Source organism: Amblyomma maculatum, chromosome 4 (assembly GCF_055883805.1).
Source record: "Amblyomma maculatum isolate TAMU_Amacu chromosome 4, ASM5588380v1, whole genome shotgun sequence".
NCBI classification, from domain to species: domain Eukaryota; kingdom Metazoa; phylum Arthropoda; class Arachnida; order Ixodida; family Ixodidae; genus Amblyomma; species Amblyomma maculatum.
In genome coordinates this window covers 61095732-61123037 of record NC_139347.1, presented here as the reverse complement: position 1 = coordinate 61123037, position 27306 = coordinate 61095732, and the positions used below count along the sequence as shown (strand labels likewise).

The window sequence follows — 27306 nt, the reverse complement described above, 5'->3', positions numbered from 1 at the left end:
AACTCCCCAGCCCTTCTCCACAATGCCCCCCACCACCTGTCACTCAAAAGCCCCAGCCGCCCCTACCCGCCCCTATGTCCATCTCCTCCAATGCTTCCTCCCGCGCCACCTCCCCTTCCCGCACCCCTCCACAAAAGAGGCGATCCACCAACCAGCCTACATCCACCCCGGAGGTGGAGGCCGTCATCCATCACACAGCCTCGTTTCTTGATGCCCATGAGCAACGCCTCATGGCCGCAATTTCTACGCTGCGTACCGAATGGATGAAACAAATTAACGAACGCGTAGACAGAATTGAGGCCCGCCAGAGTGCCCACGAAGCCGAACTTGCCCAGACGACCCTAATGGTGTCATCCCTCCTCCCCTTCTCCTCATCTTCCAATCCCCCTGCACCAGCAGGGGCCCCCAGGCCTCGTGATGGCCAGACGCCCCTCACGCCTTAATTTCTGGCAGTGGAACTGCCGTGGTTTCCGCGGAAAGCGGAACGCGCTGCAGCTCCACCTCCAGAACATCCCTCCCTCCGAGCTCCCCGCTTTAATCGCCCTCCAAGAAACTTTATCCCCAGTTAAGCTGCGCGACTTCGCTGCTTTCCATCCTTCTTCCGCATCCCCCCCGAACATTGCCACTCTGGTTCACCGCAACTACACGGCGATAGAGCATCCTCTCGACGTTCCAGAGTGCACGCACCTTTTCCTAGAACTGCTCCCCCGGCGGCGACAGGATGCCAGTCTCTTTGTTCTTAATGTCTACAGCCCTCCTCGCACATCTTCAGCTCCTCTCCTCTTCCTTCTACGCAAAGCCCTTTCTCGCGCACATCACAACGCGCTCCTCATTCTTGGGGATTTCAATGCACATCACGTCTGCTGGGGTTATCCCGGGAACAGTAGGAAAGGTCTCGCGCTGTGGACATTCATCCAGAACGAACAGTTATCCGTCCTGAACGAACAGTTATCCGTCCTTAATGATTTTTCTGACCCAACCCGCATCGGCTCCAGCGTCCAACGAAACATTAATCCGGACCTTTCCATCTGCAAAAACGTCGTGGATGCAGCGTGGACGAACACCTGGGTCTTTCTCGGCAGCGACCACCGAAGCGGTGGCGGGTGCAATGACGGCCTACAACAGATAAAATACGGTGGCATGCTACGCAAGCAGCGGTGACCTACCTGTCTCAGCCCCATCAGGGCCAGGATCAGCCACCCTTCACCACCTTCTCCGGCGCCCGAAGTTTCTCGCTTTGCTAATGCGTATGTCTTTGTAACGCTGCAATCGTTAGAAGTTCACGACAATTACGCCATTCGCTCTTGAGGTGTATCTGCCTTTCCATGTCTTTTGCTTGCATGCCGGTGCTGCTTATTCGGCCTAATTTTCGCATACGAGCGTTTGCGGTGTCGTAATCACGATGCAAGATGAATTTGAAGTCTGATTATGACTCTTTCGACTGGTCGTCGACGCAACGGTAGTGTAATATTTATGAATTTACCCGCGCTAATAAACGCTAGTTCATAGTTTTTGTCTTTTCCTGAAGCCTCAGAATCGTAGCCACAATCGCTGCAGCGTGTTCTTCTTCCTGCAGTTGCGCAGAAGCGTTTGAAAATGCGACTTCCGTTTTTACCAAAGCCATTATGTATTCTCCTTTACCGTCAGGCTTGAACGTTTGCTTTCCGCGCAACCCTTTTGAACATCTGGGTTCGCCGTGGTTCTGTTTGTGTTGTGTCATCGCAGGTGCCTCGCTGGGGCGCGTCGCACTTCCGCGCAATGTACCCAGCCTTGCAGAGGCTGCGCCTCATCGTCTGGAAGTATCTGTCTCGACAGTTCTGACAGCGAGACGCGGTTTTTGCGGCGCTGGCACACGCGCTTCTATGTTGTACGGTGGAGCAGACTTGAGATGCCTGTCGTCCTTTATTAGACCCCCCCCCCCCCGCCTTTTATTTTCCCCTCTCTGGGGAATCACGTTTTTCAGTTTGTTATGTATATGTATCATAGAGTGTGAGTAATGTGCGTTTTGTATGTATGTATGTATGTATGTATGTATGTATGTATGTATGTATGTATGTATGTATGTATGTATGTATGTATGTATGTATGTATGTATGTATGTATGTATGTATGTATGTATGTATGTATGTGTGTATGTATGTATGTATGTATGTATGTATGTATACATGTATGTATGTATGTATGTATGTATATATGTATGTATGTATGTATGTATGTATGTATGTATGTATGTATGCATGCATGCATGCATGCATGCATGCATGTATGTATGTATGTATGTATGTATGTATGTATGTATGTATGTATGTATGTATGTATGTATGTATGTATGTATGTATGTATGTATGTATGTATGTATGTATGTATGTATGTATGTATGTATGTAGTCTCCAATAAATTCTCTTTACGTGCAGTGACTGCGTGGATGTTATGAGCAAACCAAGCGTCCGCCTTTTGCTGGAGGTCAATGGCTTTGTGAGTTTGCGAGCATAAATTCGCACAGGCTGAAATCAATTGTGCCCATGTGCTGAATTTTGGACCGCAGCTCTTTGGCGCCCGTTCCAGGGTTTCGCGTCGTCGTCGCCGTCGGCATTGTCCCTCGTAACCAGCTCCACTTTCACTCCAACGTTTCTTCCTTCCCTTACGGCGCGATTCAGGTGTCCACAGAAGCGTAGGCTAAGGCTGGCTTAGCCGAGGTTTTGGCTGAGCCGGCAGTAACGTATATGTGGCATGTTACCCCATTATGCCAAAACAAAACTTCCAGTTAAAATTTTAATGTGTCACAATAAAAAATATGGAGTATTTTGTATTAAAATAATTTTTTAACAGCAGTTTATTAATATTATTTTTACACTTTGAGTCAAGACAAGCCGAAGCCATCTATGATATGTAAACAAACATGGTGGATAAAACGTTGATCATATATTCAATATACCATAGTTATAGTGCGTTCGAAGCGCTGGCTCAATGCATGTGCGATTGAAGTTTATAAACTAAGGACGTTTCTTTGCGGTTAGTGACATCATAAATGTAGTAATTAGGATCAGAGCGCTGTGAGCGTGTCCAAGGATCGAGCGGTGCGAAAAGGCCAGTGCACTGCTGAACAACGCAGAACTGCCCTGACACCTTCTTAAATGGATAGCTTTTCGCGAGAAAACGCGACTATTGATAACTTGATATAAATTGCAATGACTGGCTGGAGCTATTGCTTTTGTTACTGGTACATTGATGTTATAATGAGTGCGCTCAGGTCGGAATTCCCATGGTAGCCCATTCCCCTAATGAGTGCCCACCAGTGTCCACACATGAACTGATGAGCACGGGTTCTGTTGCTGTATCGAAACTATTTTTCTGAAATAATTGAATGTTGATCCGAGAAAGATGGTCCCTCGTTAATCCTACGGACACCCCAATACGGATATCCGTTTTAGGCTGTGTTTCGTTCCTACCGGTTTATGTCCCAATTCGGATGATGCGTTTTCGGATGTGTTTCGTTCTTCCGGCGGTCGTCCCGCTCCGGCTTCGGACGTGTGGACTTTAACCGGGCTTCCGACGGACATTATTGGCCGTGTGGGAAGAGTGACATATACTGCGCCTTTCCATTCCTGTGAACCAATTAGGAAAGGCACTCATCAGAGCTCAAGTGGAAGACGTGACCACACATGGTACAAACTGCAGAGATAAAAACATGAGAAATGGCTTAGTTGTGCTATGCCTGGATATACGTAGCGAAAAGCAGTAACTACCTCGGGATCAGAAGAAGTTAATTTCTCCAGTCTTCTGCACCGTTCGCCAGCAGCTAAACTCTCCTTGGCTTCCATGTCGAGCACGTCTAAGTTCACCGGCGTTCTATAAATCGTTTACAGGAAAGGGAAGGCGCAGCATCGGTACTCGCGGATTTACTCGCGGAAGGCAAGAAGCGCCGCCCGGCGGCGTTGGAGCGCACTCGTTTCCCCTTGGTCCTCATAGCTGACGGCAGATGGGGGACTTCACATCTTTGACGTACTGCCGGTGGATTGCGCGACCCTCTTGTAGCTTCCTGCATGCAAACGTACGGGGCACAAAAGGCAGGGTCAGAGGCGCTCTCTGTGCCAAGGGTCGAACCCAAGCAGAGGGCAAAATACCCAAAGGTGTTCCAGCGCAATCCATGCCTTTTTTGTTTTTGAAATCTCTGTGTCATTTACGTTCGAAAAGGATGCGGAGAGGTTCGTCACCCTAATTTAGTTACTTCCCGGCCTGCGTGCCGGGGGCGGGAGATGAAGGGCGCCTGTTCGATGGAGATAAAGTTTTCATTCATTCATTTAGTGAATGAGTGAGAACACTTTATTTACACCTACATGGACCTCTGGGCAGGGGCTCAGCCAGGGGGAGGGTCTCCTTGCCGGCTCTCCTGCGCCGTGGCCGCAGAGGTCTTGGAGTAAGCCTTCTCCGCCAGGCGTAGGGCGATCTTTTGTTCATCCACATTTGGGCTGCGGATGTAGGACTCACAGGTAATTTGATCAAGGGGATCAGTTTCTTTAGCTCCCGGAGAATCGGGGCAATGCCAGATTAGGTGATTTTGACTCAGAGGTACGTTGCAGAAATTGCAAGCCTCTGGCTCTCCTGCCAACTCATTATGCAGAGTAACATGAGAAAAGAAACGATTGGCCTGAATTTTTCGCCAGGCCCTGCATTCTGAGGGTATTAGAGACCTATCTGGTGGTGGATAGATCCTTCTGTTTAGTCTGAGAGTCTCAGAGAGTTCCTTGTAGGTGATGAGGGGGTCTTTGTCTCCGGGTAGCGGGGTCTCTATGGCCGCTCGGGTGTATACACCTCGAGCGAGGCGATGGGCAGCCTCATTGCCTGGTAGACCCTCGTGAGCTGGAACCCAGGTGACTGAAACCTCCCGGTTTAGCGGGTGCTTTCGCAGTAGACTGGCCGCCTGCTTGGAAATTAGGCATTTGCCCAAGTTCCTAACAGCCGCTTTATTATCTGAAAGGATAGTTCTGGCTTTAGTGCCTGTACATGCTAGCGCTATCGGAGCCTCTTCAGCTATTAAAGCGCTACGCGTGTTAATGAATCCACTTACTTTCTGAGAGTGGTTCCCATCTTCCACTGCTTTGACCGCGGCCTCTTCTAGCCCGCCGGCAGCATCGCAATAGGCTGATTCCTCAGGAGGGTCGTTTATTAGTTTGCTTTGAATAAATTTTGCTCTATGCTGTCTTCGCTCCTTGCCATGAATTGGGTGCATATTCTTTGGGATCTGTGCAATTTTGAATAGTTTCTGGGTCTCAAGTTCCAGGAGTTCAGCGACATAAGGTGGCTCACCTGATTGAAGCTGTAGTTTTTGCAGTATTTTTCGGCCCACTACAGTGCACTTGAGTCACCAAATCTGGGCCTCCCTGACCGCTTTAGCAATATCTTCGCAGGTATTATGCATTCCCATAGCTAGAAGCTTCTCTGTAGACGAGTTGGGGGGGGGGGGATGCCTAAAGCTCTTTTGAATGACGTTCTGATCATTTTCTCTAACTTTTCTACTTCACCAGGATTGAGATTGAGAAAGGGGGTGACATAAGCTATCCTGCTGATTAGAAAGGCACGAAGCAGTTTTATTAGGCAGCGTAATTCTCTGAGAGAGATTCGCCTGTATATCCCCGTTACCTGGTCGATATACGTCTGAAGCTTTTTCAGGATGGTGGTGTTTTTCCTATTCTGCTGTAGGAAATACCCCAGGATCCTAATGGTGCTGACTCTCGGTACCTTGCTCCCTTCCAAGTATACCTCCACTGGTTTGTGTAGGTGCGGTAGGTGGGATTCTCTGGTTAGTTGTGATTTGCTGCACATTGAGAAAAGTTCAGATTTGTGAGGTGAGAAAGATAGTTTTTTATCTAGGGCGTAGTTTTCAACTATATACGCCGCTTCCTGCAGCCTATGCGATATATCGGAGCTGGAGCCTCGATCGGTCCAGATTGTTATATCGTCTGCATAGATGCTACGTTTGATGCATTCTATCTTATTAAAATGGGACGAGAGATCTTTCATTGCAAAATTGAAGAGTACCGGAGAGAGAACAGATCCCTGGGGCGTTCCTCTGCCCCCGGTACTGATGGGCTCAGACCTAAGTCCCACGAAGCTAACTTCAGTTTTCTTGCAGGTGAGGAGATCTTTGACATAGTTGAAGCACTTGCTTCCCACCCCAGCAGAGTTGAGGCCTTCGATAACCGCTCTGTGCTCAACATTATCAAATGTCTTAATGAGATCAAGTCCCAGGATGGCTCTATATGATGCATCGTCCTCGGGAGCGTCAATGATGTCGTGCTTTAATCTGAGCATGACATCCTGTGCGCTTAATCCCGGCCTGTACCCTACCATCTCCACTGGACAAGTTCCTTGGTTTCCATATGCCTGAAATTCTGATTTGGACAACTTTTTCCATGAGCTTTCCCAGACAAGAGGTGAGAGGTATGAGGCTCATGTTGAATAGTTCAAGTTTCTTGCCCGATTTAGGAATAAGGACTAATCTGGAGATTTTCCATTCCTCTAGGATTTCGGCCCCTTCCGAAATTTTATTCATTACTTCGCAAATAAAGCGTAAAGAGTCTTCGTCCAGATTTTTAAGCATAGAGTTTGTGATATTGTATGGCCATGGAGCAGATCTCTTTTTGAGATCCTGCAGGACCGCCCTAATTTCTGCCAATTCAATTGGAGCATCTATGGCCTTATTCTCGAGCCCGGTATAGCAGGGTAGATGGGGGCCGGGATTCTGACATGTATATGTTGTCCTGCTTGCATCTAGCAGCTCCTCGTTTCCCCCTTGTAACTTATGCTTGATCTTAATCTGGTCTAGTTTGGTCCGTCTCTTAGTGTTATTGGGATCGATGAGGTAGCGGAGGATAGCCCAGGTCTTGGGAAAGCTCATGTTGAAGTTCATCTCATCACAAACCTCGGTCCAGCTCATTTCGGACAGCTTGGCTGCATACCGCTCAATTTCCTTATTGAGGTTAGCAACCCCTCTTCTGAGATTTATGTTCCATTTTTTAGTTTTCCACCTTCCCTCTATTCTGTCTTGGATTTAAGGAGATGTAGGAGGTTTTTGTCTAATTTTGGGACATGGAGATTCGTCGCCTGTTCTTCCGTGGCCTCCTTTATATGCCGATTAAATTCTTGTTGCCACTCAGTCAGAGAACACCAAGACTTATTACCTGCAGCCCCTCTGTTGGACCGAAATTTATCCCAATCTATTATTTTGTCTAGTAACACGGTACCCCGAAGATTAAATCTGAGCCGAATTTCTATGACCATATGATCGCTGCCGTAGTTCTTTCCCGCGTTGCACCATTCAACTGGGCCGCACCTGTGAGTTAGTGTAAGATGGGGCGTGGTGTCTTTACAGACACTGTTACCCATGCGCGTCGGTGTCACCGAATCCGTTATTAGAGACAGCCCATTGGATAATACGGATTCAAGCAGGCCCTTCCCCTTCCGGCATTGTGTATCATATCCCCATTCCTGGTGTTTAGCATTGAAATCTCCGCAGATTATAAGTGGTTCGCAGCCAGCAACCTTTAGTGATTTTTTGAATAAGAGCGAGAATTTCGCATTGATTTGTCTCGGTGGGCTGTATACATTGAGCACAAAGAGATTCTCTTTCTTATTATTTCCAGAATGGACATCAGTCAAAACTGCTTCAATGTCCCCATCAACCTCGTGTTGAGTAACTGCCCTATTGTGCGCAACGAGAGTAGCCACCCGAGCCGAGTCCCCCCGCGAGCTGCGGAGACATTTGTATCCTTTGAGGCCAACATGCCTGGCGTTGGTCTCTTGTAATGCAATTACCAAGGGTGGTTCCTCGCTCGACTATATTATCTGCTGAAGGGCCCCCCTTTTTCCTACGAATCCCCCGCAGTTCCACTGCCAGATTACATCATCTTTCCTCCTCGAAATATTGTGTCCCCATTCCCCTTTTGCCAGCAGTTGTTGGTAGCAATTATGCCTGCGGCGAGAAGGGTTTGCTCCATTCTACCTAGGCTGCCCTCCATGTGTAGCATTCTAACTTGTAGATTTTCCTGCCTATAGTTGGACCTCTCCATTAGCTCTTTAAAAGACCTTATGTCTATACGGCAAGTTTGTCGAGATGAGTGTCCTCAGGCTTGGCCTTCTTTCTACTAAGGGGCCCACTTTCGCGTTCTGGTTCGTTTTCACTCTCGAATGGGGGAAGTTCCTTCATCTCACGATTTTCGAGCTTAATCTTTTCCTCAACTCTGCATTTCCTTGCTCAATTTTCTCTAATTCCTGCACGAGTGCTTGATTCTCCTTGATTATTCTTTCTATTTTACTTTCAAGACTCCCTTGATCAGTTACCTGCGTGCCCTTTCCTCCTGCCAAGATACTTTTCTGCTTGAGGCCCCATGGGTCCGCCGGGTCACGTATGAGTGATCCGAGGTTCGCCTTGGCTTGCTGTGGTGTTTCGCATGGTCGGTCCCCTGCTCCAGCGCTAAGTTCCGGCCCGGGTGTAGCGTCCTCCTTCCCCGGTATGGCGATCTTGACTGCTGGCTCTGGCCTGGTCGCAGACTTGGAGCGGCTGCGGAAGCAGGAGATGGAGCATGCCTCCTTATTTCTGAGGGTCTCGAACTTGTTCTTTAGAGGAATATGCCCCTGTTTAGGGGCGGTATCTTGCTTTCTCAGTTTCTTTTCCCAGAGTTTCCTTTTGACTATGTATGGGGTCCTGTAGATCTTGATGCAGCTTTTGTCCCCAAGGGGGTGCTGCCTCTGACAAAGTGCACATTTGGGGGTGCACGTATGATCCGGTAGGGGATTTTTAACCCCGCATCCTCGGCATTTGCGCGTATCGGGATTTGGACAGACGTCAGCCCTATGCCCGAATTGACCACATGGGGCGCACCTGGTATTTCTTTCTGAATAGTTTGCACTTGAGTGGCGTTGCATTGAAGTTGACCGTCCAGGGTACCGTGTCCTCTACGAACACACATCAACAAAGTGCCTGTGTTCTCTCCCAGCTGTCTAGCTGACGCAATGGCCGGATTTCCTGATCTATTCAGGATATTCAAGATTTCTTGGTCCGAGAGGCCCGGTGGGATTCCATAGATAACCCCCTTTCCGAATGTATCCGGCGTCACAAAGTAGGCTGTGACCGGGGATGTGCCTTCTTTATGCCGGAGGGCCACGATGCCTTGGTACCTTCTTGCCCTTTCCTCCGATGCCGTGGCGATCAGAATGGTTTGATTCTTAGAATTGGTCGACTTTGGTACTTTCAAATTACGCGCCAATCACAGTATCTGTCACTGGTGGAATCCCGCTATCATCCTCACGGTAGACAATTTGAATTATGAAGAGCGTTTCTCGACGCGGGGCGTGACACAGCGGTAAAGCGCTCAACATAGGGATCCCAGGGATCGAGGTTCGATTCCCGGATTTAGACGACTATTTTTTTTAACGGGGAGGTTGTTGTGTCTGTAGGAAGAAGAAAAAGAAATTGCACGGGTCTGCTACTGACTCTGTAGCTGAACCACCTCCGCTGCCTCGTGCGGACAGAAGAGAAAATAGAGAAGAAAGAAAAAGAAGAGGGAGAGAAAGATGCGCGCCGCAACAACAGCCTTCGTCCACCACCGAAGCGGTGGCGGGGGCAATGACGGCCTACAACATATACAAATTCGGTGGCTGACTAGCCCCCACCGCAAGCGGCGTTGACCTACCGTCCCAGCCCCGTAGGCCAGGAACGGCCACCCGTCGCACACCTCTTAAGCGTTGCTAGGCGACGCCGTCACAGCTTGGCGAGGGGGCTGCGCAGCTGGCCTTGACTGAGACGTCACGGCATACTGCTTACACGAACCTCGTGTCCGATCCTCGTAGTGAAGCTCTTCGCTTCAATATAGCCTACGGTAACACGCGGCTCCAATGAAAGGTCAAACGGTGGCGAGGAGGCGAGCGCGCAGTAGTAGCGGCGGCGCACATGCGCAGTAGCGCCCGGCTGCACCAAAAGCCAAGCGGGAGTCGGCAGCGGCGACGGCAGGCACCTGCGCCGCACATGACGTCACTCGGTTTCGCGCATGCGCAGAAGTGGCCTTTCCAGCCCACGGAGCATACGCAAAGCTCAGCTCCGACCCTCGTAGTGAAGCTTTTCGCTTCAGTAATTCATGAATAATGCAAGAGCCCAAACCGAACTGCACGGTAACACGTGCAGTAACCGAGAATTCATGCACTCGTAGAGAAAAGCATCATACTTTGATGTAGCTTGCGTATGTGCTGCTAGTTTGATAGTCCGTATCTCTAGCCGATCGTTCCTTGGCTTTCGAGGGAGGCCTGGCCCGGATTTAGCCCGCCCTCATTTTCCTTTAAAACATACGGCTATAAATTAGATGAGACGATTGCTAACTTTGGCTACAGCGTTTTCAATTCAGTTTAAGATATTTTCAAAGGTTTTTTTCTTCTCGTCTGCAGCTTGTGGCATTAGTCTCTTCACCGCGCAAAGTTTTTATAGGCCCACGCACTGCCTCCCGCAACCTCCCGATAGCTTAATTGCTCTCTTCATTTCTGCGACCACAAAGCTTCCTTCATGATAGTCAAGAACTCTTAGTGGAATGTTACTTGAGGGAATATGTGCAAAAAATAAAATAGTCTGTAATTGTACATACACGTCTTGCTCGAAATCTTTGCCTCAATCTATCGAAAAAGGTGGAACAGAGCTGCGCTCAAATTTCGCATTAGGAAGTAACGTAATCGTCGGCAATTTTTTTTCTTTTTTCTTTTTTCTTTTTTTTTTTTTTTTTTGTGGAAGGTGAAAAAACATCGGGCGGCGAAGATAACCCGGTGTACTCCACTACGGTATGGCTGATCGCCCATGGCTGATTGGCGAACAAAAATTCATTAATCGTATAATTAAGCGCTTAAAAGCCATCTTTAGTTTTGCTCTGTTCATAGCGGCCGCCTGTGCTACTAGTCACATGGAGCAACGGCCGGCTGTCCAGAATATAGCTGGTGGTTTCTGGATTGATGTTGTGGTCCTGTTCGCTTTTCTCTGTGGTTGTCATCGCTTCGCACTGGATGCGCAGCTTGCTATCCAGCTCTTCCAGATTTGCGGTGTCCGAGCTGCTGTCAAGAACCTGGGATAGATGAGAAAAAGCAGAAAAAATAATGATCTAATGGGGTGTTTGAAAAAGTATGAGGTGTTTCTAGTAACTTGCTTTTTTATTAGTTGCCTCGTGCCTTTCACAATGATCAGTACTTCGTTCTATAACTGAGTCCACGCAACCTTCTTTTTTTTTTTTCAATAGAAAAAAAAATTTAATGCGGCAGAGCACTAAAGAAGAAGAGAAACAAAAATTAAGCACAACGTGGCCCTACTCATTAGTAAACCAAGTGGAGCAGATATAAAACTATTGATACATATTGTCAACGAAATCCCGTAAAACAGTGCAACAAGATAAAAGGAAGATTACAACAGCACTCTGCAGCATGCTGCGGTTGATTCACATATGTAACCGGGTAGACGTGCACCCATCTACTTTAGGCATGTCTTGTAATGTGACAAGCTGCTTGTTGCCTATTGTGTCTTCGGCGTTCCACCTTTGTGGTCGTACATTTGATTAGCGCTCTCTAATTTTACTCGTGCACGTTTGAAGGCGACGTAGAAACGAATTAGTAGAGAAACGTTGAAATAACGCAGCATATCAGTTTGAATATCATCTATATATTTTCACTTCATCAGCTCATGTGTGTTGATAACAACACAAAAGCTCAGTTGTCTCTTTTCTCATTTTTCAGCGTGTTGAATATGCAGCCGCGTAACAAACTTTAAAGAGAGCAATGGTTAGCCTTGACCGCCTAGTAAAGAGCAGAGACATTAGTCTGCCAACCAAGATCCGTATAACCCGTGCTATGGTCTTTCCAGTTGTGATGTGTGGATGCGAGAGTTGGACTGTGAAATAGGCTGACCGCCGAAGAATTGACGCGTTTGAATTGTGGTGCTGGCGGAGACTTTTGAGAGTTCCTTGAACTGCCAGAAGATCAAATCAGTCGATATTGTCGACCATAAACCCTGACTGCTCATTGGAGGGTCAAATTCTAAAGTTAAAGCTCAGCTACTTTGGTCATCTGATGAGAAGAGAGGAGTCGCTAAAGAAAGATTTGATGTTGGGAAAGGTTGAGGGTCGCCGGAGAAGGGGTAGGCAGCGAACGCGATGGTTAGATGGCATTCTCGAGGCATTGCAGATGAAGCTATGTGATGTTAAGAAGATAGTGAGAGACCGGAAAGCGTGGCGTGACATGGTCCATAGGGTCACGAAGAGTCGGACACGACTGAACGCCTGAACTGAACTGAACAAACTTTAGTCTTTAAGAAGTGTCGATATGCTGTCACATACTCTGCGCACCACAAAAATTTGGGGGATACTTAGGTTGCCCTAAGCGTGTTACGCGATAGCCCTACAGCGTCCCTCCAGTTCAAGTACCCCGCTTACTGTGCTCTTGCTGCGACATTGTGTGACGCAAAGTATGCGTACAACAGCTCCCCTTATCTGCACAAGAACAAAAGTTTCTGGCGTGGCCGGCTCCTGACCCAAATGACAGATGTTCGGTTGCACTACTTGTCACACAAATTTTTCTTTCCGCCGAAATTTCTTGCTTCCGATGTCACGGACAATGCCATGCTTTACGCTTAACGCGACCTCTAACGCATGAAATCTTGTTCGTAAGTTTGCGTATCACTTGCGTAGAAAACCAGTGGCGCGCTCATTCGCTCGATCGCTCACGTGCTTAATCAATTGTCCACTCGCTTACCCATTCATCACTCACCTGTGTGCTTTTATAATTATTCTAGCAGTCAACCATAGGAGTTATCATTGTGCAACCGAAATAATTTACTTAAGTAGTCTCTCGTTCCGGTGATATTGCGCAACCAACGAACTTCGCGACAAACGTCCACGATAAATAGCAAATAAAAATCAAATAAATAACAATAAAGAAAAACATGAAACTGACGATGAGACATTCATGCTTCCGCCTAGCACTTGCTGACCGGAGTTACCAAATAATCATGCATATTTTTTCCAGCAACACACTCCATTGGCTCCAGCATGTCTTACCATTTCGCTGAGGTTTCCTGGCAGCTCCGTTTCCTCTGCGGATGGCTGCAGGGACGTCTCTGCCGTAGATGGGTGCATACCGCTGGAGATGTCATCCGGGCTGTAGCCGAACACGTGTGGGGCTTCGGGCATGAGAAGGTTCTCCCTGGCGATATGAGTCATGCCGTTTGCGGTTTTACCTGAGGAAATGAGAAAAAAGCAGTAAGGTTTCGTGCAAGTTCAGATATTTGGCAGCCATCTTGTAGCTTCAAATGTAGTACTGTGCATAGTACGGCACTTGAAGCAATATAGACTGCCAAGTTTCCTGATATCAAGGGCGCAAAAATACTCAAGAAAGGAGGGCTAACTTGGAATTATGGGTATTGTAAAGTACATAGACACTCACAAGGACAGTATTGACAAACTGAAGTTGACCTGCTTGTATATGTAACTGCATTCTAATGAAAAACACACATGCCCCCTCAAGCAATGCTGAAGGGGCCAGAAAAGACCTCAAATATATATACACGCATCGTCATAATTGCCGGTTATCGCAAAAAAAAAAAAAAAAAACTACGGCGATGCCAAAGTGCTTTCTTTCTTGGCGGGCATCTCAGCGGCCGGTCTATACCAATATTCACGTATATACCTAGGTATACAACTCAAGAATGTAGTGCAAATTAGATGAATAAGGAGGCTCTCCAGTCAGTGCCGTTGAATGATTCAGGTGACGTCATGTATACCTTAGACACGAACATTGCCGGGTATGGCAAACGATAGCAGGCTCACCTCGTCCTATTGGGGTTAACCATGGCGTCTTCTAAAAGTGGTTAATGACACTGGCTGAACGGCCTTTTTTGACGGGCGTCTGCTACATCGTCCTTGGTTTGTGTCCCGCTATAGTTGGTTACAATGGCGTTTCGGTTTCGATGCCACGAGCTTGAATCGAACGAAGATTGGAAAGAATAAATGCTCCATTCCGAAATATAATTTTCACAGCAACAGAATCGCATTTCGCTGTCGGAGAAACTTCGAGGCAGCCAGTAAGGGCATAAAATCGATTTGTACTACGAAGGAATATTAAAACATCCATATTCGGTGGCCCTCAGTGATTCGTCCAGCACCTAAGAAAAGAAACAAACACAAACGTACAATATCTATACTCGATAATAACCTCAGTCACGTCAAAAGAACAGGAATAAAACGCGTGAAGAAGCGAGCATTGAATTTGGCTTTATCGTGAGAAAGTTTTGAGGCCGCGCAGACACTTGCTGTGCACCGCAGCACACAGAGGCGGGGTTCTCCACTTCAGGAATTTTCGCTACATATTTTCCGCAAATCCAATACGAATTTGCTATGTACACTCTTAATATCGTTCCACGTAGGTTCCAGTTATAGGCGGAACTTCTAAAGAAGTCCCGCTTAATAAGTGGAACATTTTTAAAAGTTTCACTGATAAGCGGAACGTATGTGGAACCAGATTAAGAGTGTATCAAGCTCAGAGTTGTTCAAGGCTTGTGAAGCAACCAAAACAAATCTAAATGCGTCATATCTTTAATGGCTAGCCGAGAACGCCACAACGGGTGTTATTTTTCACGCTACCTACAGCGAAAAAAAAAAGAAAAGATAGTTGTGGTTTAGCTTGGTCAACCCTAGTTTAACACTAGTTGAATTGTTAAAGCAAGTGCGGAAGCTTCTTTTGCCTGCTACATTATTCCCCTGTCACGCTCTATCAGTGTAAGTAGCTACATTATTGGGGACACTTAAGCTCATCCTTTAAGGGTATGACGCGAGAGCGTAAGCTACCAGCCCACATATAAAGTCACTCTTCAACCAAGCCGCATGGACGTGCCTGCCTGTCGTAAGAGTAACGAGAATGCAAACGGTTCTGGCAGGCTTATTCTGTTATCACCCTCCCATATGAAGAGAGCGACCCGAGTTGGCAGCTCCTGCCCGTGGCATATGGGTAACGGGAATTCAAATGTCATGGCAGGCTGATTTTTAATGAGGGACCGTAGCTACCCCTCTTCACGGCGTTCTGCGGCCACCCGAGGTCTCGCTTTGGCTGCCGTAGTATTGCTGCCGCAATAAAAAAAATAAGAACCCCAATGGCTCGACAAGATGCAAAGAAGCAAGAACGGAACGCTCAATGTATAACCATTGCAGCTTAATTTTCCCTAACGATCTTCTGATGTTCGCTTCGTTTTTCATGACTGGAACGATTTGTTCGGAATGCTCGAAGGAGAAACCAGCGCTAACACAAAGTCAAAACGCAGAAGCGTGACCTATTTACCGTTTCTCGAACGGTGGTAATGCGCGGTCGTTGTGAATACTGCATCTCGGAGGTGGTCTTTTACTGATGTCTAGTACAAAAGAAAAGCAAAGCGACAAAGATGGAGTATATTGGAAGAAAATGGCTGCCGTCGAAGTTGCCGATGACGAATGATTCCTCGCGGTATTGAGCATAAGGCGGAAGGAAGCTCGAAAAGCCCGGAACGATGAGACTTGCCAACATCCGAAAAGAAAACAGCTCACACATTAGACGGAATCATCGCTTGGTTTCAAGCACTCAGTCATATGGAAGCGTTTTCTTTTCCTCGATGGAAAAAAAATGCACGTATACAGAAACATAAGAACCATTTGCGCTGAATGCTGTCTGCAAAGTAACGCAAGAGCTCCGAATGTTCCATATCCGACAGCGCAGCCATACTCTCGGCCAACGCGCCAGCTGTCTGTCTCGAATTCGTTTTGAAACCGAAGCTAATGTTCCGTAACGCAGCGCCAGTCGCCTTTCTGGCTTTCGAAACATTTGTGTGCACCTGTTTTTATAAATTCGTCGTGACTGCAACCACGTATCAATTTTTATTCGCCTATCTGGTCGGTCTCTTTACATTGCTGATTCGTAAACGCACAATGAAGGCTATCAAGGTGTTTGACAGCCCGCAGATAAGAAGCTTATTAGAAGAAAATTCCTTCGCGCCGTTTTTGTCTTCCTCAATTTTCTGATCGGTGTGGCTTAGTTTCCTCTGAACCGTTTCTTGCGCACGGGAGCATTGCTCGAATCGAACGATTTGCGCTCCTAAAGAGCGCGATTTTGAGGCTTCGGTAATGACATACGTGATATTTGTGATCTTTCGAAGAAGTTTCTCCATGTTGCAATAGCGATATTGAGCCAAGTCGCGCTTCATTTTCTTTTCTTCTGGTGGTCGTCGTACAGCCTCAGATACGGGAACAAGTGATGAGGTGGGAAAATGAGACTAGCCGGAAGGAAACAGAACAGATATATTTTTCAAAGTTCTATTTTCTGCACCAATGTTAGTGAATGACAGTATGTGTTATTACGAGGGCTGTGATGCAACATTTCTAACCACAGGCGAGTCACTCTGCCACACTGTTTGAATTTAATCGTCTCAAATGTCTCGGAACGTCTTGGAATGGCTCAATGTCTTTGCTTCCGAGGACAAAAAAAATTTTGGGAATGCGACAAAATTTACAAACGTGGTAAAAAGAGAAAACAAGATACAAAATGGGCCAAAATGGCGGTCTTGTTTAGCACCGTCTTTAGTTCGAGCACTATAAAAGATTAGAGTAAAACTTCAGCCGTCTCGCGCCTCTTTTGCTCCTCTTAACGCAACCAGAAAATTGCCATCTGCTCATAACAAAAAGTTCCCGGCGTTTCAGATTTTTATTATTTCTTTTTTGAATGACGGTTAGTCTAAACGAGCACTACGCGTTGAGTGGAACTGTTACGTTTTGAAACGTGGAAAGTAGGGACGTTAAATCTGTCACTAGCTACAGTGGTATACGTTAATTATTTCGGAGGAAAGGCAAAAACGAAGTCTAAGACAACAATCTATCCGCTGTGCATGACTTTTTTCTTTTTTTCCTTTGTAGCAAGGTGTGCACTATTGGTGGGTAAGAACCAATCCTGATGTATCGAGCATAGCAGAATCGTGTAACGCTTGTATGTCCGCTTGCCTACCTACACTGTCTCTATCTCCACGATTACATGATTTATTTTGCTTTAAAAGAAAGAAAAACAAAACATTCTTTTATGCTTTCTTGTCGTCAATGGATGTTGGCTACCTTCTTATGTATCTCTCCTCATTTTCCCTGCAGTTCTTCGAGTTACGGCTACGTGGTGTTGGCATAATCTGTGGGAAGCTATCGAGAGGCCCAGGGGGCCACCCTATCGTAGCTGGTATTGGCCAACCTGGGGCGCAAGGTTCATCACGGCCTCCCGCAAGCCGTATGGTCACCCGGAAAACAGACGTCTCGGACAGACTGGTGAATGTCTGCGTCGGTACGCAGAGAGACCCGTCGACGTTATCTCATCTCGTATTAAAGACGAAGCTCAAATGCACCGAGTGACCAAATTATTGCAACACTGCCGGCTATTGCAAGCATTCTGATCGGTACTTCTGCGGCCCCCAACTAGCGAGGTTCGCGGCGGAAGAGGGAAAGACAGAAGTGTAAGGTGGAAAGCTGAAGAGGAACGTGGGAGTTGGCAGCGGTCGCTGTGAGCGAAAAACTGAAAAAGAAAAAAAAGAAAGAAAAGCGTACTTCCAGCATCTGGGAGCTGACATTACAGACATGGAGGTGGTAAGCACTGATATCCAAGTCTACTGATCTCAGCTGGGTAGGTGTGATAGAGATCGAAATCCAGACTCTTGGTTCCTGATTCAGACGTGCAACCCTTAGGCCACGTCGGGACTTTCGGACGGCTTGGTTAAAATGGGACTTTTATAACTATTGTCGAGGGGTCTTTCACGTAATGTGGCAGCTTACGACTATATGTCGCGCACGTTTGAGATGACGTATAAGAAGGGCACCCATTAAGTGAGTAGTTTATTAGCGAATAGAGAAGTGGGCGAACGAGAACGCAATTAGGAAAGGGAAGCTGGGAGCCATTAATGCGCTCGCATCATGCCCTTTAAGGCGGCGAAATATGGCCAGAAGAGAAACGCCCACCCAAGTCGCTACGTGTGGCTCGAAGTGAGGTCGTCAAAACACAGCGGAGGCATCCGCAGGTGTCACGAAAGCGCCCTCTTTATAGCAACCCGATAAATGGGAAAGAATTTAGTGCCAATTGAAGGATGGTTACGGGGGTCAATATAAAAGCAGGCTCAAACTGTGCATATTAAAAACATATCTGGTTCTTTGCGTCGACATAAATGTAAAAATAAAATACCTTAACAGCTGTGCTTAAAGTTCGCATTGTCAAGTGTCGTAATTATCGGCCATTCTTCTTTTTCGTTTTTACGTATATAAAACGGAAGTAAGGAGAGCAAAATGACAACAACCTCTCTACCGACACGGTGAGCACATTCGTCTTTCTGTGCAATTCCGTCCCAGAAAACAATTCCTTCCCTCTCAATTTCTACCGCATGCGCCGTTAAAAAGATCTGACGATGGCAGTAAAATAGCGTAAACAGAAACGTGGGGGGTGTACCTGTAATTTGCATTGGGCTGAAAACAACCTAAAATCCTCGATTCCCGGAACTGTTTCCACCGTTTCAAGCCCCCGAGGCATGTTGGGTGGGACCACTGTTTCGGTGGTCCGATGCATCGGCATTGGCATGGGAATTTCGTGTCATGGGAATTTCTTTTTATCATAACCCCCCCCCCCTCTCCCCTCTCCTATTTTTCTTTATACTGCCCTCATTTCTTCGCGCCGTGGCGATGAGTCTAAACAGGTACACTTGTACCTTTAGCCGATGCAGCCTGGGAATTTCCACTGCGCACTCCTGACAACAAGCTTTTCTACTGAATTTATTCCATGTGACAACAAAAAATACCGTAGGAGACAACCAATCTCATCTCCATGCTATGTAATTTACTCTTCCAAAAAACACATAATTTAAGCGCCAGTGTTTTTAATTAAAACACCAATTCAAATATCAGCTGTGAGAGCCAATTTAATCCTAGTGTCAACGCCGTTAACACAAGCGCGTGCTGCTTTAATATGAATGCCTACCAATTTAATCTACATGCTGAAAATGAACACAGAAAATATTTCAGAGCACGAACGTTTTTCTACAAACGTTTTGCTACAAAACAGACAAAAGCTTGAAAGAAATTGATAACCCTTGCGTGTGTGACGTGCTCAATGGCAAATACTTGTTCCTAACCACAACTATTCTCTACCTAACTGCCGGAGGCGGACAGGTGATTACAATGTTGAACCAGTGCCCTATTCGGGCTATTTCGATCAGGAAAGGGAGCCTATCCTGAAGTATCAAGGAACTTGCGCTGTTCACGGCTTCAGGTCGATCTTTCGGCCGGTCGAGTGTTTATTCGTGTTGTATCGCTATGTTTTTGTTTTTCAACTTGCTATTCCCTTTCGCACTTGTATTTAGGTATCCGTACCCGCTTCACATGAAACCAGGAGTCTGTTTTTAAAGCACTCGCAAGGCGAGGTTATTTGGCTGCGCCCTGCGGGCTCGCAGCGGGTGTTCGCTTCTGCGTGGTCTTTCCACGAGCACATCGGAGTCCTCATTGCCCGCGTGACGTCTTCCAGCGTACCACTGCCTCCGGCGTCGACCCCTAAAACCTGTACTCTTTCATCACTGCGCTTGCCTTATTCTAGACCTCCTCCGAACCGGCTTCGGCCTTTTTTTCCCTTTAAGTGGCAACGCGCTCCTCACGAACCATATGTCTTAAATATCGAACAACAGCAAGAGGTTCTTTGCGAAGTTCTAGTATGAAACTACTTCCTCCAGCCCAGGTGAAACACAATTGGACTTTAAGTTTTAGTAAAGAAAATGTTGACGTAAATACTTGGACAAAAACATATAAGAAACTTTTAAGGCGAATCTTAAGCGTCGTTCTAATACTTAAGTTTATAACTGCACAGCTTTTGAGGAGCTCATTCAAAGTTCGCCTTTGGGAAGCGCAACCTGTTTTTAAACAGTATTTTGCTTTATAATTTATCTTATATGCTTATTATTTTATCTAATTTTATTTGTCTGATATTTTGAATTGTTTCGTGCGTGCATTGGTCCTGCAATATTTATTTAAGCGCGCAATAACAACAACAACAGTGTTGATTCCGAGTGACAAATAATCCGGCCAGCTCCGCTAGAGCCGCCGAGGACCTGTGAAGACCCGCCCGTCGGATCGCGGACGGCAGTCGTGATAAATGAAAGCGCGCTTTCGGGAGACAGCAGTCACCTGGGGCAGCAGACACCGTCGTCGATGACGCGGCGTCGGCCGAGGCAGACGCGTCTGCGGCCAAAGCGACGTTGCAGGTGGGTACCCGACCGCCTTGCGGCAAAACTGTCTTCCGAGAGATGCGCCGGCTGGGCCAGGAAGCGATGCGGCTGAGAGTAGAGCGGTCACCTCCTCCTCCGCGGCGACTATTACAGTTGTTTCGGTTGCTGTCGTACGCGGTGATAACCGGCAGCTGCGAGAGATAAAGCAAGCTTGTGTTTACTATCAGGTGGAAATGTCGCTAACGGCTGCCGCCGGACATACCCACGACATTGTATTCCAAAGTAACCTGTTAAGAGAAGTGCAAACGTATTCGAACGAAGCAGGAGTGTAGTAATAATAAAAATTTACTTGATTCAATCATCTATTATGATAAATATTCCGAACTATTGTATATCATTTATGATGAACCACCTCCGCCCCTGCCTATACCCCCCCCCCCCTCTTCCTTCTTTTTTTTTTTTTCGAAAAAAGTTCAGTCAATCTTTTATTGCAGCCTAAGTAGACCATGCGTTTCTTACATAATTGTGTTATTTATGTGGGTAAAGAAGGTATTCTGAATAGGATGCGCGGAATTCTCATTTACGCATAGAACAATACAGTAAACATAAATGCTACGCGTATACCGCTCACATTAAGACATGCATAAAAAATAATCGCTGTTCATTAATATACTTTAAGAAAGTTGTAAATGTAAAGCATATTAAAATGGAAACTACCACGACACCTTTCGTCTTCATAGAATCTGGATGTAGCCTATATTTGGAAACCTCGTTTTTCTTCGACTCGTTTGTGCTGTCAATATTTTCCGAGACGCTGCATCCGAAGACACGACACTAAGCATAATAATGAGAAGGATTTGAATAAATAAACTGGATAGACCAAGATCATGAAAAAGGTTGAATGTAACAAAAATAAATTATCCATCCTAGCGCTTTTGCTCTCATCTCGGAAGCAGCTGTTAGGAAAGTAAAAACTGTGGAAAAGAACAAGAAAAAAACCAGACGCCTGTCGAAATGCAGGCAACAAAGGTGTGGAGATAGGAAGTGTCCTGATGTACCGTGCACTTGCAAGTTGTACTCCAAACATAATGATAACTGATATTCTGCTCACTCTCTGACAATCCTCCCTAATTGCATCGCGTGGTTCATGTTTATTTTATTGTGTTACGCGTCTGGTTTCGGGCAACCTGGGGAGAATACTTTATTTATTCTTATAACGACCGCAGTCATATAATGAACACAGTCGCTACTTTGGCTGTTAACATAGTGTAGATTTCTGCGTATTTCACACCGCTTAACTGGGGCCCATTTCCGTTTTCATGAGATTTCTATAAAAAAAGAATCGCGCCTATTATTAATAAAAACAGAGCGAACAGAAAAACATAAGACAAGTAAAAAAGAAGCTACAGGACAGCGCTTGTCCTGTAGCTTCCTTTTATCTTGTCTTATCTCTTCCTGTTTGAGCTGTTTTTATTAACAATGGATGTTTAACAACTCGCTCAATAAAGTATCTTGGCGCACCTATTATGTTAACAAATGCAGTAATTGGTAATACATTATCTACCTATTTTATTCCTTACTCATAACAAACGACAGACTGAAGTGGGGGACTATTATTACCATGTTGTCTAATTGCTCTTTTTCTTTCATGCCTGCATTTAGCTTAAACCATCACTGAGAAGCAGTGCCGCGGTCCGAGATGGTGGCAGTCTTCCTCAGCATTTGCAGCCGCATTTGTACTGAGGTGTGGATCGACTGTCACCAAGATATAAACTAGCAGAACTCTTAAAGCCGCCAATGACCGTATAAACAAGGTGGTTCTTACTGCCTCACCTACAACGCAGTTTCTAATTATCAAAACTCCTCAGATTTTTGTGCAGCACTAGTTCCAAACTAAAGCGGTCAGAGAGACAAATAAGAAAATGTCCCTCCAAGGTTCCAAGGGAGCCCTGGCTATTTATAGTTGTAAAAACGTCTATGATGCACTTTAAATGTAAGTTGCAAATGTTGTAAAACGTTGGAAAGTACTCAAGGGGTGGCCACTAAAGCAGAAAGCTAGAAGCACGGGCAAAAAAATTGAGATGCGTGACAATATATAGAGGCCTGGCTAAATGGGGATCGCGAAAGAGCTTTCACTATCAACATGATAAATTAACTCGCCGAAACGCAGTAATTTCTTGGCTAAAATAAGTCTGTATTCAAATTAGCAACTTAACATCACTCTTCCAGGTGGTTGTTTACAATTTATAGACTAAATAGAATAAATAATTATTACCCCAAGCCCGGTCGTTGGCGCAGTCTGCGTTGAAGAGGAAGGTAACACATGTTATTGCGTATTCAGTGTGCTCGAATAGTACATTTCCGCCATATCTTTCTGTAGTTTCCTTAAGGAAGTTTTTACTCTCAGATCAGACCCCGGTAAATTGACTGGTCAGCGAAATACTGAATAAATTCTACCATGCAGGAAACGACCTCAAACACCAGTTGGTAGCAGTATGCACCCGCACCAATAATGCGACTAGCGGGAAAAAAAGGCAGGAAACGTAATTCCACGTCATAACGTGAAGTTTTAACTAAAGATGAGGATCTTTCTCACAGTCGAGGAAGGACAGAAGCAGGTGTGCCTTTTTAGGACTCATCTAAGCAGCGAGAAACTGTTGTTTTTTTTTTTCGTTTTTTATTTTTGTAGTTAAATAAGCATTCGACATTGAACCGAGGTAGCGAAAAATAAGGCAGGTCAGAGATACAGGAACGTGTCCGTGATGCATCCAGCACGCTTCCTTCGCGCCAACGCAGGAAGCCCGGTTTATTGTGTACGTAATACAGATCACGCATTTACTTCTGTTCCTATTGAAAAGAAAAAAATGAACAGTGGGGAGAAACTGAACTGCAAGAATTCTGTTCACTATTCTAGTTCGCGCTTCACGAGCGAAGTTTAGAAGCAGTTTGATATTTCCATGGCACTCACCGGTGCCCGACTTGTCTGACCCATTCCTCTTCGTCCGACAGCGTACTCTTGGTACTGGGACAACACGCACATTATACAGTAGATCTGAAAAAAAAAAAAGAAAAAAAAAACAACAACAACAGTGAGATGAAGTCCAGACTGCCGCACTGCTTATTGTCGAAATACGACACCGCTTTAATGCTCCTCATGTTGTTTGCAGTAAACAAAACCAAGACTCGACCCCTAAGCGCGCTACTTTTGAAGGCGAATTTTTAATACCTCCGCGTAGTGCACTCTAACAAATTTCGTTTTCGCTCTGTGGCACTTCAAAGGCACCCACCCATACTTTAGATTTTTCACACTACATTCTGAGACACATAACCAGGCCGTTTCACAGGAACAGTTCAAGAACATTCATCTTGCAAACACAATTTAGGACGCCTAAAAACATTGTTTTACTACTTTACATCGTACGAAGCCTTTGTCAAAAGCTAAGTGCTTAGTGTTAGCGTCACCTTGATTCCTTGCTTGTCCACGCTGCGCGTTTAAAATATTCCTCTCTGGCGTTCTAAACATCTGCAGTGCAAATATCCGCAGTACCTGTTAGAGCACTGTTGCCACTGCAGTGCTGCGAGCGCCATCCTCGGTCGCGGGTGCTACCGCTCTACCGCCTCTATACTTTCTAAAAAAAGACGTCCGCACCTCTTTTCAACTATACGCGCAAAACCACCTTTTCTATTTTGCGCAAGAACGGGAAACGGTTCGTGCAGCGGCACGAACGATAAACGTTAAGTTACGACCAACAACGAGAAAACACGGTGCGCTCGTGATTCATGAGGCAGTGCTAAGTCGGCGTTGAGAAAAGCCACTGGGGCACCTCAGTTACACTCGAGGGGACTAAAACCCTGCTCGAGTACATTGCTGGACCAAAAAGAAACAAACAAAGGGGGGAGGGGGGGGGGGGGCTTTGAGGTTGCGCGTGTTTTTGGGCGTCTAAAAATCGCCTTGCTTTACGGCGGGCGCCCGTAGGTTATATAGCGCGCGAAACTTGGCAATCTCGCTTTTCGCGACGGAGCGCCCGCGTGGTGTTCGCTCACAATGTGGGCAGAGCCCGTGCACGGGCCGGAGGCGTGGCAAGCGCCGAAGAAAAACGAGAAGGCCGAACGCACGAGGCTTTGCACGCAGGGAACTTGAACCACCGTTAGTATGAAAAACAAAGTAAAGACCAAAGTGTATGCAGCCTCGAATAGAGCGTTTTATGCTATATCCACTGCCGTCACTAAGGAACCATACGATAAAGGCACCCAGCGTGAATGAAAAGGTTCTGCTTACACTTATTGATTACTGAGTAAAAAAAGAATAGTGTTTTCTTCTACTGCCTCTGATATTTCAGCCAGCCGTCTAGTTTATTTATAGCCGCCGCGGAAAATTGCTATGCAGAACAAAGGTCCGCTTATATTCCCGCATCGAGGCATTGCTGATGTTCGGCAGAACAGAAAATTGAATAGTTGTAAGCGTAGAAGCGAGAGGTATCTGGTGTGACCGGACTCTATGGGGAGCCTTTTTGGGCGCAGTGAAAAGAGCTTTGAGTAAGCACATTGCTACCGCATGTGTGGAGTATACTTTTGCATCTCCCGAGACAGCGGACGCATCTTCTGACTACGCAATATCCTGTCTATTATTATGCGTATGCGTTACGCTGAGTGTCAGGGAATGTCGCGAAAGGTATCGAGTTTCCGAAAAGTAGGAGTATTGTTAGAACAGAAAGAAAACGAGTAAAAAAAATATTTGGCTTCCGCAGCCAAGGACTCCAAAGAACAATGGTGTTTGCTAGGTTGGAGGCTAGGACGAGTTGGTGGTCCATGATAAATGTGAACCCAATGCGACAAAGGAAAGGGACAGTTAAAAACAAAGCCAAAGAGAGGCCGGGGTGACTGGCCTTAGGCTGGCACGGGTTTACGTGCCACCGTATTGTGTGCGTGCGTGCGTGCGTGTGCGTGTGCGTGTGCGTGTGTGCGTGCGTGCGTGTGTGTGTGTGCGTGTGTGTGTGTGTGTGTGTGTGTGTGTGTGTGTGTGTGTGTGTGTGTGTGTGTGTGTGTGTGTGTGTGTGTGTGTGTGTGTGTGTGTGTGTGTGTGTGTGTGTGTGTGTGTGTGTGTGTGTGTGTGTGTGTGTGTGTGTGTGTGTGTGTGTGTGTGTGTGTGTGTGTGTGTGTGTGTGTGTGTGTGTGTGTGTGTGTGTGTGTGTGTGTGTGTGTGTGTGTGTGTGTGTGTGTGTGTGTGTGTGTGTGCACGCTATAATGTTATCCGGCATATATTGCAGAAATAATTGCGCTTGTACAGAGATAAAAAAAGAAAATGACATACGTAATTTTTCATTACACGTCTCCTGCTTTGTAATTATAGGTACCGGTCGAAACTGATGGCACATTGCATCTCAAAATACGATAAAAAAGACCTTGTTGCACTTAAAGTACCTACTGCATTATTACACTCCTGCTGTCGTCACGACAGTAATTGCTCTTTCGCCGCGACAATATGTAGGCTATCGTGACATGCTCGTACATCCCATCATTTCTTAAGTCGTATTCTTTTTTTCATCTTTGCACAGCACGGTTTTAGAAAATAGCTCTCTTGTGAAATACTGCTAGAAAATTCCAAGAATAATAACTTTATACTTGATCGTGTTAGTGAAGTTGACAGAATTTATTTTGACTTTTGTAAAACATTTCATTTCGTGTTGCACAGGCTATTCTTTTGCAAATTAAGTAAAAATAACGTTCGACCAAGTTTACTTAAACGGATTGGATACATTTCAGTGCGCGAACACTAACCCAGAGCTGCTTAGAAACATTATCATCTAACTCTTTTATGCTCACTCTTGTTATCACGGAGAAAAAAAAACAAACAAAAAACAAACGGTTTAGCGTTGCTGCTCGACCCCACCAATTTTTCGTGGGAATAGAGTACGGAATGATGTGCTATCTATCGCTACTCTTTTTCAACATGGTATTTATTGCACTCAATGTTCTACATGCGTTAGGTATGTACAAACTATTCGAAAAAAAGCGCCAAATAAAGTCGATGCGAAACGGTACACACCGAGTCAACAAACGTCTATTGATCGCCTCGCGTGCAAACTGCAAAAACACTTTTGCGCTTTGCAATGAGTGTTGCCGTCTCCACCAATATCCATCTGTGCGAAAAACCTTTCGCACGTTCGCACGTCCTATTTCGTTTGACTACGTTAAAAGCCTACCATTTTTATCTAATTAGCTGTAGTGTGTTCTGGCTAATGGCGTTTACTAGCTGCCGGTTCTTGTGAACTCGGGCGTCCCACAAGGTACTGTCATCTGTCCTTTGCTATGCCTTGCATATTGTGAGCGCTGTATGGCTCTTCATCTTTTGTACTGGTACACATGCAGCTTCATCATCATCTTTGTCTCTTGTTGATACCCATCGTCATCACTTAGGGTTGTTCGTTTCACAGCACGACTTTGGTTTAGGTCTGAATAAACCGTGTCAGCAAAGCCTGTCTTTACACGTGGTGGAGGTGCCTCTCGATCAAACACTTGCTGGTTGATTGATTTATGCACCCAGAGTGGATCAGGCTATGAGAGACACCGTAGTGCAGGGTTCCGCTAATTGCGAACACCTGTGGTTCTTTAATGTGTACTGACATATGCGCACCACATGGGCGGCTCGCTTTTAGCCTCCATCGTAAAGCGACCGTCGCGGCCTGAATTCGATCCCGCGTCCCTGGGTTATTAAAATCTCGCCTAACAACGTAACATCTTCAGTAGGACTCTGTGGGTGATTGGTTTACCGGAAACTAAAAACTACTAATTGCGTTTCATTACTCCAAGCGGACATAACCACTGTCTTAAACAGGTGTTTGCAAAATCAAATTACGCTAACAACGAGTAAATGTAAGTTAATAAACTTTTCGCGTCACAGCAACTCATGTCGCGTCGCCTACGCTATTTATACTCTGCTTACGCCAATGGGGTCCTACAAATGTCTCGCCATCGTTTTAAAATCGAACCTAAAATGCAGATCATACCATCATAACATTCACTAATCACATGAA

The 27306-nt window shown here is 46.0% G+C and overlaps 1 protein-coding gene across 1 annotated transcript in view; it reads right to left on the bottom strand.

The window, feature by feature from the left end:
• Window positions 1–10774: 10774 nt before the first annotated feature.
• LOC146191204 (uncharacterized) overlaps window positions 10775–27306 on the bottom strand; it is a 31367-nt gene continuing 14835 nt past the window's right edge. The window contains exons 5-8 of the mRNA XM_084601689.1: window positions 23241–23324; window positions 20232–20463; window positions 13080–13258; window positions 10775–11099 (exon numbers count right to left, since the gene is read on the bottom strand). Coding sequence (XP_084457815.1) covers window positions 10884–11099; window positions 13080–13258; window positions 20232–20463; window positions 23241–23324 — 711 coding nt within the window. The 3' untranslated portion in view covers window positions 10775–10883. The remainder of the gene's footprint in view (window positions 11100–13079; window positions 13259–20231; window positions 20464–23240; window positions 23325–27306) is intronic.